Here is a 13,556-nt window from a genome sequence, read left to right on the forward strand (position 1 = left end):
CTCTTCATCTTTTCCTCACATGAAACTGGTATCTTCTGCTCTCTTGATTTCTTTTCTATGCATGGTGTTCCTCTAGGTGTTCTTTTTCTTTTTCCTTTTTTTTTTTCCAGTGTTAATGTGATTTTTCCTTGGAACATTTGTATATTTACCTCAGATAGGACATTGGTGATGGGGGCTGGGGGGAGAGTTTAACCTGGTAAGCCATTGGTTTATTTGTAACCCTGTGGGTGAGAGGTTATTTGCAGTGAGTCAAAGGCAGTTCCTTCACCAAAGCAGCATGGGAGACAGTTTATAAGCTTACATGCCTGGAGCTTCCTGCTCCACTGGGGAGACTTCCCCTGCAGTGTTCTCTGCTTTTACAGCCCTGTGGAGGGTTCTCAGGATTGTAAATCTTCAGACTTGATGGATCCTGGGAAACTTGATTAGCATCTTGATCCTTATAAGTTCCCTAAATCATAGGAGCCCCCAGTCTCCTTTTCTCTCCAGGAGAGAAGCATTCAGTTCTGTGAAAATAGCAACACTACAGCTGGGGTGGTGACAGTGTTGCTTTACTTCATGCTGGTTTTGGAATGTAATTATGTCCTGGTCATTTTTAAAAGATAACTTTGCTGAATCTAGAAATCTGGTTAGCAGTAAAATGTATGCTTTCCTGACTGTTAGGGATTTCTTGGGGGCAGTTTGGTGTTTGCTCTTGTGGGTTGGTATTTGTCTCCTGTAACAGTAAATAACAATCCTGTTTTACACTGCCTGTGCCTTGACTATGATGTATTCTCAAGAGTTTCTCTGCTCATGTCGATTTGCCATTATAAATACCTCTTTGTGCTGGCATGCTCATTTTGTTAGGTTTGGGAAGTTTTCTATAATTTTATTGAATAGATTCTCTAGGCCTTTACATTTCATTGACCTCTCATGCATGGATTCTTAAGTTTGGCATCTTGATTCATAGCTCCATGTTCTTGGAAGTTGTTATTAGATTTCACAGTGGGACAAATGGCTGAGGTGCTCATTAACATATCAAAGTGGACCTGGCCCCTAGGTTCTCCTTGCATCCCTTATTCCTTACCTGTTACAGTCCTCCTGGCTGCCATAGCCCTCCCTCTACCATGAACTCTCCAGCCCTGGGAGCTAGACTGCTCTCTCCTGTATAACCCAACCCTTTTGATTACTGGTCCTCTTTGTACCTCTGGCCTCCTGGCTGCTGCACCTTGTTTTGCTCTTTCCCCTCTCCTTTCCCTTCCCCCCTCTTCACATGGCCTACCTCAGTTTGGTCATGTTCCCTCTGCACTCTCCCAGACGTCCTGCCTCTGTTTATGCTCTCCCGCATACCTATAATAAACTGTCTCCTCCACCATACCTAGGAACAGTCATGTTCTTTCCTTTTTATTTCTTTTTTTATTCAGTTGTCAGGATCATTTATTTACTTTCTCTCCTTTCAGTGTTTGAATGTAGTGTTTCCTGTCCTAGTAACTGGCTCTCGTGAAGTTATGTGATCTCTGTGGTCTAGTCTAGTGTGATTTTTTTTCTGTTGGGCTTTTTTATTTGATTCCTGAGCTTTTTGTTTCCTCTATTTCTAAGCCTTCCCCTCCTGCCCAGTTTCCCTTCTGACTTTCTCTTCACTTTTCACCTGTGCTGCTGGCTCTCTGTTCCAGGCCCTGCACTGATTGATTAAACTATATTCTCCAGCTTCTAGCCTTTTTTAAATTATTGATAACTTCTACAAGTAAACTTAGAAAATCTTTTCGTCTTAGTATCCTTGAATTCAGTGGAGGGATTATGATCTTTTTGAGGACTCTTCTTATGCTGTGTGTCTGTGTCTGTGTGTGTGTATTTCTGAGTTATGATTGACACGTCTGTTGTTTTAGCTCTCTTGTAATCTGGAGATCCACTTAGTGATCAGTTTTTTCTTGAAAGCTCACTCCCTAAAGAGTACAAAGCAAACTGCTGTTATAGCAACTACACCAAACTAAAAAAGACAGAAAGATTTTAAATGATTTACCATCAATAACATAAAAATGAAAATGGCACAAGTGATATAAAATGTGCAATGGGTTAAAATCATTTAAGCAAACATAGATTAGCAAATGGTTGGGTTTAAGGAAGCAGCCAGGGAGGGAGAGATTAGAACAGAAATAGAGGTAACTGAAAGAAAAAAAGCCAAACATGGTGATACCTGCCTGTCATCATAGCACTTGGGAGGCAGAAGCCAGTGGGTTTCTGAGTTTGAAGTTAGTCTGGTCTACCCTAGCAAGCTCCTGGACATTCAGGGCTATATAGGAAGGACCCTGACTGCACAGGTTCAAGCCTGATAGGGTCCCACCCCTAACCAAGAAGCTATCTGTAACTGATACGTGTTGTGAAGAAAAAAATGTTTCTCCAGTGGAGTATCACTGGTTCTATTAACTTCATTATAGGCCTCATGCCCAGGAGAAGTTGGCCAAGACAAAATGAATTCATTGGTAATTTTGTAAACTTTTTTTACTTTCATTTTGCTCTGTTTGGGCATTTTTGTTTTATTGATCTTTTGCTTGTGTGTTTTGGTTTTTGCGTGTGTCTATGTGTGTTTGTGTTGCTTGTTTTTTGAAGAGAGAGAGAAAAAACCATAAAAATTGGGTGGAAAGGACATGACCAAAATACATAATGTAAACAGAGAAGTAGTGTAGTAACCGTGAAGAGGAAGGCAGAAGATAGTAACAAACAAAAGGAAAGAAGATTTCTCAATAATGAAAACTAGCATACATGATAAGTATAAGAAAGGAAAGAAGTTAAAAAGCTAAAATTTTATTATTAAGAACCCCTTTCCCCCCCATGATGGAATGGTCTCTTGTGTAGGTGGCCGTCCCTGCTGTGGCTTCCTGGCCGCAATAGACATGTCATGTCGAGAAGACGGTATTTGACAGACTCCTCCATCCTCCTTCACTTAGGTCTCTTTGCCCCTCCTCTGTCTGCAGTGCTCACTGAGGCTTGGAGAGGGTGATCACTATGGCCTGTTTAAGGCCGAGCACTCAGCATTCACTAGTTTGATAAATTATGAATTTCTGTAGTAACTGTTCTTCTCTACAAACAGAAATTTCTCTGACCGTGGTTGAGCCAGTACTAAGTTCAGGACCTAAACATAAATTATTCTTTTATATTTATTGCATTTATTTATTTGTTTGTTTGTTTGTTTATAGAGCCTTGCTTCCTGTACTACATCACAAATCCAAAAAAGGACCACCTCGCCAGGCTAAATACGCCATCCATTGTATTCATGCCATATTTTCTAGTAAAGAGACCCAGTTTGCACAGATATTTGAGGTAATGAAAAAAATTGATTTCTTAAAAAATAAATACTGACTTTGCAGAATATTGTCTTTTGGAGATATATTATATTGTGTACTGTCAAGATGTAAATTGGTAAAATCAGCATCAGTGATAGTTAAAATAGGAAAACTGGCTTTTCATAGGTTTAAGACCACTTCAGGTTCAGAACTGAACACTGCTTGATGCTGTTTGACACTGTTGGATGTATTAGGTCTTGGATATTTTTCACTGAGTGCTTATTGTATATACTCATAGTCAATGATAGTGTTTCTCTGTCAGTTTGCAAGTTTAACAGTTTGAAATTTGAGTGTAATTTAGCCCAGTTGGTAATGTAAATAAGTTTAGATTTAATGGCTAAGCTAACTGCTAATATAAAGTGTGTATTTTTAATGTTTCATACTATTTTCTCAAGATGTTAAATAACTTTCACCTTGAATAGCGTTTTATTGTAGCCAACTATGAGAATAGTCTCTGCATTATAATTAAAATAAGCTAGCAGAAATATCTGTAAAAATTGGTTACAATATTAACCTAAAGGAAGTCAAAGCAGTTTGGAGACCACACTAAACCTCCTACTATAAATATTCTGACATTTTATCTCTGAGGTACAAACTTTTAAGGCTATTTTATCATACTTTCATGTATCATGTTAAAATATCTAGTAAGTTATACTCTGTATCTCTCAAATAGCACTTTATGTGTCAAGTGCTTTATTTGAATTTCTAAGCACTTGGTAATGTCTATTTTTATTTTTAAAGATAATTTTATTAATTAGTAGGATTTTTTATTGATTAATTTTTTTAAATGGTAGACACTTAGAATAATATTGACATAACTTGGCTTTGTAAAGATTTTTTTGCTGTGGTACTCTTGTCATAATGTGTAAGGCTTGCTGGCTTTCTGAGAAATTACTTCCTACTGGTTGTTAGCTTTTTTGCAGTTGCTACTATTCCATGATCTGGCCATTTATTTTCTCTTTTTTCAAAAATAATTCTATTAATTTATTGTGGGAAATTGCCAAGCAGCAGCAGCAGCAGTAGTAATTTAAAAAAGAAAAAAATATTTATGCAACCTTGTTTTTGTTCATAGTGTGACCAACAGAGTGACATTTAGGTATGAACACAGTGGAAGTACTGAGGGAAGTGACCAGAAATAGCAAGAGATCAGCTCACCTTGCTTTGAGCGAAAATTCATATTGCTCTAGTCTTGTCAGGAAAGCATAGTTTGTGTTGTTGCCAAGTTTGTAATAGTTGATGCTTAGTGTTGGACCAAAGATCCCCATATTTACCCTTTTGTGTATGTGTATGTACTGCTGTGTGCTTCCACTTAGTGTATGTCTTTGTATGTGTGTTTACATGTGTCCTGCTTGTAGAGACAAGAGGTCAACACTGCATGCAGTCCTCCACTGCTTTGCATTACTCCTGAAACAGGATCTCTTGCTGAATCTGGAGCCCATTCATCTCAGCTAGGCTAGCTGGCCAGATAACCCAGGGCTCCTGTCTCAGCTTCCCCTGCACTGGGGTCAGGATGTGCTCAGCTCTTTTATTTATGTGGTGTTGAGGGTTTATACTCAGTCCTTACACTTGTGCCTTAACACTTGCCTGCTGAGCTGCTTTCCAAAGCCATCATTACAGTGAATCTGTTACAATGAAGCGCTGTTGCTGGGTTAGCTAGGTGCCCTCCCCCATCCTAGGCAGTTACTTACTTTCCACAGGCACTACCTGTCAGGGAGTAATACACTTTTTCAGAGATGCTTTATTTTATACACAAGTATGGATATAAAACACATCTTGTGTCTTCCTTCCTTAATGCTAATGATGGCATATTTTAGTCATTTTCTTGATTTCTCTATGTTTAAACTTAACAGCACTCTTCAGTTAGTATTCAGAGTATGACATTCTTTATTTGTAACTAAATACTTATTAATGGTTTAGTTTCAAATCATATGAAAAATAGTCTTGCTTTGGAATTTAGTACTTGATGCTATAATTTTTCAAGCCAAAATTTAGTTAACTACACATAGGGAAAATTAGTTTTGTTACTGCAAATTCAGTTTTGGTGTTTCAGCGTCCAAAAGGGTTAGGGACACATCCTGTTCTGATTAGTGGTACTTTGTGTTCCTACTGGAGCCCCACCCACTGGACCTGAGTCAGGTAAGTGGAGAGAACTATGGAGAGGCATGGTGCTTACTCTGCCCCATTGTTGGCAAGTGTGGCCTACCTCATTTTCATTCTTTCTTCCATGACCAGATCACACATATCCTCCCTCAACTGCAGAGGAAGCTGCAAGGCAGAGTCTTGAGGCTTAGGAAGAGAGTGGAGTCGATATTGATGAGCCCTAGCAGCCTTTGACGTTCATACACATAGTCATAAGATACATGCTATATAATAAGATTTATGCTGAAGTGTTTCTAAAATGTGAGTTGGGCAAAACTGAAAATGCTTAAATTTAATGTCTTCCAAATGTTGGTAAACTGTAGAGTCTACACTCAAGCTTGAGTTGTTGCTTACACAGGGTCTACACTTCTGCAGTGTTTAGAATTAGAAGGTGAAATTCATGAGCAGTGTTATTTGTATGTATAGAGAGTTAAAATATATTTCCTTTGCCTCATTTCCAGCCTCTGCATAAAAGCCTAGATCCAAGCAACCTGGAGCATCTTATAACCCCACTGGTCACTATCGGTCATATTGCTCTTCTTGCACCTGATCAGTTCGCTGCTCCTCTGAAGTCTTTGGTGGCAACTTTCATTGTGAAGGACCTCCTCATGAATGACCGGGTAAGTTGTACTTCTACACTTGTTATCACAGTGTTTGTTCTACAGTTTAGATTAAAGAGAGGTGAAATGCCTAGTAACACTCCCAGGTGGTTGCTTTCATTTAAGGACATGTGATCTGAAGTAGACCCTTTGGGAGGTAGAAAATAACACCCAATTGAGGCTATTTCAGTTTCCATGAAATTAAATTATACAAGAACATGGACTTTTGATTAAGTGAGAGACTTTTTGGGAGGAGACTTTTTGGGCAGGTCTTGTAATCCTCCTGTCTCAGTCTTCTGAGTAGCTGAATTATAGACTTATGCCTCAAAGCCTGACTAAGATTTTTAAAAAATATCTTTAGAACTGCATTTCTTGGGGCTGGTGAAGTAGCTTAATGAGCACTCACTGCACAGCATGAGGAGCAGAGTTTAACTCAAACACATACAGTAACATCAGGTGTGCTGGCGTGTGCTTGCAGCCCCAGAGCTGCATACATGGACATAGGTAGATCCTGGAGCTTGCTGGCCAGCCAGCCTAGCTAAATCAGTGTACCTGACATCCGTGGAGGGATTTGACTTGACACACAAATACACACACTACTTCACACTCACTTCTTAGTGTCTTGTTTTTGCTTAGTAGCCTAAATAATTGAATCATCAACGTTTTAAAAGGGTCTACAAAGCAGATTATGTATTACTACAAAGTCAGTCCTAACCCACATCTGCAAAGGGTATCCAGATGTTCCACCCAGGTACCAGTGAGACTATTCCTTTCAGGGATATTTAGTAAATGGTGTTAGATGAATCATAAATTGTGTCTGTTGTTATTAAGTATTTTGTTTATGTAGTAAATATTAGTTGACCATGAGAATTAATGCTTATTACTTTAATGTTTTCACCTTTTTCCTAGCTCCCAGGAAAAAAGACAACTAAGCTTTGGGTTCCAGATGAAGAAGTCTCACCTGAGACAATGGTCAAAGTGAGTAATGTGCATAAATCTGTGTTTCTCAGTATACTCACTATAGCAAGTAATAGATGTGGGTGGCTATTAAAGTTGCGGTGCAGTCTTTCGTGTAGTGTGAGAGTTAGGGCAGTGATGTGCACCCTGGGGCCTTGTGAGTAGCAGTGTGGAAACTAGGGGGAATGACTTGATAGCTGCTTCTATATTTCTGCTTCTTAGAAATCAGCCTTTTAATGTTAAGTAAATGCTGTTCTTCTCCTGGATGTTCTCTTGTCTATAATAATACTAATCCAGCCTTTAAGATGATCTTTTCCTTGATATTTTATTAAAAATTTTTAATAGTTCTCGAATTTGGGTTTCTATGTAAGGAATTACTTGTCACTGAAATACAGAGCATTGATTTGTTATAGTCATGTGATATGTATCAACTTCATTTCAGTGTATTTGTCAATATTTGAAGATTAGGAACAAATATATAGAACATTGACTTTTTTTTCTTAGACTTTCTTACTACCTTCTGGGCTCACTCCCACACTGTCTACCCTGCTTTCTTTCTCATTATATGTATTTCATTATACGCCATATCTTGAATTATGTTTGCATCTTGTTACAGCCTCAGATTGTGGTGTGTCTGCACAGCTGTAGAGCAGCCCTTCCTTTACTTCCTACAGTAGTTACAACACTGAACAATACTGGCTGCATTTGGGTCTCAGCAGCAGTCTTAAGCAGCAGTCTTATGTCAGAGAGGCAGCACTAGATGATATATACAGCAGGCCATTTAGACTGAGTGTGCACTCACCTGGTACTCAGGAAAGGTGAGACTACTTCGTGCCAGCATTGTTCAAGCTCAGTTCTTACTGCCTTTCTTTAAAAAGCTGAGATGAATTAAAAAACAAAACCATAAAGAGTTATGTCAAAGCCTGTAATGAGTTCTAAAGTACTCACATGCTTTATCATCATAAAATCTACAAAAATGATGCCCATTCTTAGGTTTCATTTGCAGTTGAGAACTTTTTCTGGTTATAGAAGTTAGCCTGATTCTAATTCTAGGTCCTAAAGGATGGGAGCATGCTTGGGAAACAGTAAAGTTAAGCAACAAAATAACTCATCTCTAGTAAATAGGGTTTTGTTTTTGTTTTGTTTGCCTACCTCATTCTTGGAGGTTGAAACAACTCTAACTTAAAACACTGTGTTATCTTCCTGTATATAAAAAGATATAATATATTTTGTCGTTTCTTAAGATACATCCACATTTTTCTAGTTTTTAAGGTTGGTGTGGAAATTCTTTAAACATAACAATGTTGTTTTGGTCAACTTGTCTTTTAAATAGATTCAGGCTATTAAAATGATGGTTCGATGGCTACTTGGAATGAAGAATAATCACAGTAAGTCAGGAACTTCCACCCTCAGATTACTAACAACGATACTGCATAGTGATGGAGATTTGACAGAACAAGGGAAAATTAGGTAAGTAATTACTGTTTCCAGATACTTGGATTGTATAGATTTCAACTCCTGTTATATGTTAGAATTTCTTTTTAAAAAGACAGTTAGCAGGGGCTGGCGAGATGGCTCAGCAGGTAAGAGCACTGACTGCTCTTCCAGAGGTCCTGAGTTCAAATCCCAGCAACCACATGGTGGCTCACAACCATCCGCAATGAGATCTGATGCTCTCTTCTGGTGCGTCTGAAGACAACTACAGCGTACTTATTCATAACAATAAATAAATCTTTAAAAAAAAAAAGACAGTTAGCACTAGTTTGTCAGTATTCATGTGTGTTTATTGTAATATGGTTTTATATGGTGGTTATGACAAAATAAGTCATGTGTCTGACAGCTCTGCCATCTAGACACTGCAAGTATTTTAAATGATAGGTCCTAATTCTTTGTCACAGTTTGTGTATAATGGTTAGTGCAGAGATCTGTAACTACTGTTTGAAGGTCTTGCTAGTGTCTGAAGGCAAAGAACAAATTGTTGAATCTATTTTTAGAATATAGTAAACAAAAATAAAAGTGTATTCGATACATGTTCTTTAAAACGCACAGTTTTTATTTATATGACAAAAGATAATTTAGTGCTTCCAGTTTATCCATAAGTCTAAATCTATGGCTTCAACCACTTACAGATCTAAAATAAGTCAGAAAGCAATTACTTCTTCTCACTGAGAATGCATAGACTTTCCTGCACCATGTGGCATAGCCACTGTTAGTATCATAATCTAGAACTGAAGGAAGGTAGGTAGGGAGATTGTTCATAACCTATGCAAAAATTATGTTATTTTTCTGTGAGAGACTGAAGCATTGATTTTGCTATGGATTAACTGACTATACTATGATTGAAACTTAGAATTAGATCCTGAAACTACATCTTCCAGGTAGATTCAAACCCTGGCTTTCTAGTTAGGTGACCTTCACCAAGTTACTTCAGCTTCTCAGTGTCTCACACTCTTGTGCGTCTTAGTGTACCACTGTGGTATAACTATATACTGTTAGTATATTTGAGGTGTTGACGGCACTACATAGCACCCTGTGGATGATAGTAAGGATTATTTTTATCAGCATTAGCAAAAATGTACATTTGTTCTCAAATGCTGTTTAGAGACACTTTTTTTTTTTTTTTTGGTTTTTCGAGACAGGGTTTCTCTTGTGTAGCCCAGCTGTCCTGGAACTCACTCTGTAGACCAGGCTGGCCTGGAACTCAGATCCACCTGCCTCTGCCTCCCGCGTGCTGTTTAGAGACACTTCTTACCAATCTAAAGCTAGAGCATAACTTGACTCTTTAAGGCCTCTCCGTACTTTAATGAGAACACCAGACAGCGAGTACCAGCGGCTCTCCACCTTTCCATCTTCATCCTCTTCTTCCAGCTCTCTCTCTCTCCCCAGCACCCTCTCCACTTTGGTAGTGCTGGCCATCAAGGCTAAGACTTCCATGCTAGGTAAATGCTGTTAACACTGAGCCACCCCCCCCCCCAGGCTGTTCTTGAATGTTTTATTCATAGTATCCCCTGTGCCTAGAATTTAATAGTACATATTAAATGAAATAATAAAAATAAAATTTAGTAACCTATGCATTCTATAGAACACAATTCATGTGCTTACCATTTTTAATCTAATTTGTTTTTTTCCCTCAATAATTTAGACATGTCCATGTTTAAGAGTTATATATAATAAGGATACTTAGATTTAAAATTCATACTGTATTTGAGATAAATTTGTACGGGTCATCTCAGCCTGGCAGAGAAAAATCTTTGGCATTAATACGTTTGCCTCAGTTTACTAATTACTTTGGTTTTGTATAAATTAAATGAATTATTCCTGGCTATACTTTTGAAGTGAGAACATTGGCAGACTGAAGACTACAGACATTTAAATGCACATCTACTGTTTATCTGCTGCTTTGATTATGAGCCATTTTACTGTGTGTGCCTATGATAGTAATTTAGCTAATACACTCGCTTTCATTATTCTTGTTTGTTTACTACAGTAGTTGTGATAGACAAATTAGCAAGTAAAGACATTCATTGCTGATCTGTAAGCATTACATAATCAAAAATCTATACTTGAAATTTAATAGGCAAATCAATATAGAAATAGATATCTTCTATTCCCACGTAAGTTAGCACGTTAACTTAGGCTGAGAAAATTGTTTGAATGGTTTAAGCGGTAGCCAACACCAACATATTTAAGAGAAAATGGAATTGGTTGGGTTTTGTGAGAGCTCTGTGCTGTGTGTAGACTGATTGTCTTTCTGCTGTGTCCTCATGTGGCAGAAAGTACAAACTCACTCCGTCCTGACTCAACCTCTATATAAATCCACTAGTCCTGTGCCTGAGGGCTCTGCCTGCTTGACCTCATCACCTTCCAGAAAACGCTCCCTTGTAATAAGCTTTTGGCTTAGGATTTCAGAATACACATCTGAGATGAAGAATGTTCACCATAGGGCTTTCTGCTTACTTCTTAGGATAATTTTAAGCATTAGATGTATGAAGTTAGGAATATATTTTTTTTTCTCCAGAGAGGTTGAAGTCTTGCTTATGTTGTTTCTACTTCTGTCTTAGTAAACCAGATATGTCACGCCTGAGACTTGCTGCTGGGAGTGCTATTGTGAAGCTGGCACAGGAGCCCTGTTACCACGAGATCATTACACTGGAGCAGTACCAGCTGTGTGCACTAGCCATCAATGTAAGGACAGTGGCCTGTAGATACTGTCATATGCCTTGAGGAAGAAAATTGCTATAACAGCATCAAAGTCTTAAATATGTGTTTTCTTTCCTAAGAATCACTTCAGAGTTCTAAAACTGGCATACTAACACAATGCATGTGACTAAGTTGTTGTGCTAGTCTATAAACTTCCTTAAAAGCACTTACTGAGCCTTGGGCTGGCTGAACCATTGCTCCACAAGGAGAAATGGGACACTTGCTTAAGACTCAAGTCACAAACTTGTCATCAAGCGGTCAGTGCGCAGCCTTGTTTTCTGTGTGTGTGCTTAAGAACACTGTATTTACACGTGCAGCTCTGATTAACACTGACCTCAGAGTCCCTGGCAGCAGTACTCATTCCTCAGTGAGCCTTCACGCTGGCACATGCAATTTCTCTGTGAGGCATATGGTGTGGTCTTGTGCTTATCACTTTTTGGGAGCCGTTTAAGTGTCAGTCACCAATAAGAACAACACTGTAAAGTAGACCAAGGAGTTGAAGGCCAGGCTTCTCTCTAGGGTTGAGCACAACAGGCTCCTCCTATGCCTCATGCCCATGTATCTATTTGCTAATGGCTATATCATTGCTGTAGGTGTTGATTTCGGAATTACAAATAAATGAGTGGGCAAATTCCTAAATATGGAATCTGAATGAGAAGAGCAATTGTTCACAAAATGTTATAAAGCTGTGTTCCTGGGTTTTTATTTTTTAACACACAGGATAGACAGTTTCAAAGTAGAAGTACTCAAAATAAATTTTTTAAAAGTGAAAATGCAGGGCTGGTGAGATGGCTCAGCAGGTAAGAACACTGATTGCTCTTCTGAAGGTCCTGAGTTCAAATCCCAGCAACCACATGGTGGCTCACAACCACCCCTAATGAGATCTGACGCCCTCTTCTAGTGCGTCTGAAGATACCTGCAGTGTACTTATTTATAATAATAAATAAATCTTTGGGCTAGAGTGAGCAGGGACTGAGCCAGTGGGGTCAACCAGAGCGAGCAGACGTCCTAAATTCAATTCCCAACAACCAGATGAAGGCTCATAACTATCTGTACAGCTACAGTGTGTACTCATATACATAAAATAAGTAAATAAATCTTTTTTTTTTAAAAAAGCAAAACACATACACAAACACCTTTAAAAAAAGTGAGCCTGGTGGTGGTGGCGCACACCTTTAATCCCAGCACTTGGGAGGCAGAGGCAGGCAGATTTCTGAGTTCAAACCAGCCTGGTCTACAGAGTGAGTTCCAGGACAGCCAGGGCTACACAGAGAAACCCTGACTCGAAAAACAACAACAAAAAGGAAAAAAAAAAAAGAAAAAAAGTGAAAATATATAAGCATGTATCAGTAAATCTAAAAGCATAAGTTAAGCTTGCCTCCTTGGATATTTTTCTGAGTCTCAGAGCTACCCTGTGGTGTGCAGTCACTGCCCTCCTGCTGTATGGCTCTGGCACTCACACTGTGACTGTTGGGAGACCTTGTCTGTTATTGGACACATTTCCTTAACCACAGTTCTCATCATGTTAGTCTCCTGGTCAAACACATTTAAGAACTCATATGTGTTTGAAAGAAAAATAACCTATTTTATAACCTGATAGTTGAGCCCCTCTGTTGTTTGGATTTAAACATACACTTTAACATGTTTAATCTGAGTACCTTTACAGCAGCAGTTCTCAGTCTGTGGGTCACAACCCCCTTGGGGGTCAAACAACCCTTTCACAGGGTAAGACCATTGGAAAACACAGATATTTATATTACAGTTCATAACGGTGGCAAAATTACAGTTACAAAGTAGCAATGCAAATAATGTTATGGTTGACAGTCAGCACAGCTTTCGACTCTATTCAAGGGCCAGCGTGTTAGGAGATGTTGAGAGCCATTGCTTTACAGTTCAGTGAGAGTAAACACTGGGATTTACTATGTTCTGTTGCCTCTGGTTTCTGTCCCCCCCACCCTCATCTGCACAGATCTGCGTTTAACCCTGTTTGGCCATGAGGTCTGAGATGCGGTCTTTTCCACAAGACATGCTCCGGTTTTCTTAGCTGGATGCAGTCTCTGTGTTGTTTTAATTCCCTCCAGATTCTGTTTATACACCCCTGCTACATACAGTGCTCAGCCTTGTGCTCTCACTGTTTCTGTATGTGAGGCTTGTTGTTGTTCTGGAGTTGAGGCTCTTTAAAAGTAGTATTGTCTATTTGAGAAGACGTCAAGTGTGGAGGTGTAGAGATTGAGTAATATGACAGCACACTTAGCACACTTAATACCTGCTTAGGTATTTAGAATTTGAATTCTGTTCATGAAATATTTACTCTGTGTTATTATGAGCTATTCTATATTCTAGA

General features: G+C 38.8%; 1 protein-coding gene across 5 annotated transcripts in view; it reads left to right on the forward strand.

The window, feature by feature from the left end:
• The window catches only part of Pds5b (PDS5 cohesin associated factor B), a 134,834-nt gene that overhangs the window by 98,906 nt on the left and 22,372 nt on the right, over positions 1–13,556 (forward strand). For all 5 annotated transcript variants that reach the window (XM_085837481.1, XM_085837482.1, XM_085837483.1 and 2 more), the window contains 5 exons: positions 3,171–3,294; positions 5,918–6,076; positions 6,965–7,033; positions 8,346–8,482; positions 11,074–11,197. In XM_085837481.1, the coding sequence (XP_085693607.1) occupies positions 3,171–3,294; positions 5,918–6,076; positions 6,965–7,033; positions 8,346–8,482; positions 11,074–11,197 (613 nt within the window). The remainder of the gene's footprint in view (positions 1–3,170; positions 3,295–5,917; positions 6,077–6,964; positions 7,034–8,345; positions 8,483–11,073; positions 11,198–13,556) is intronic.

The sequence above is a fragment of the Mus caroli genome, unplaced genomic scaffold (genome assembly GCF_978045245.1).
Source record: "Mus caroli unplaced genomic scaffold, Mus_caroli_1 scaffold_4, whole genome shotgun sequence".
NCBI lineage: Eukaryota > Metazoa > Chordata > Mammalia > Rodentia > Muridae > Mus > Mus caroli.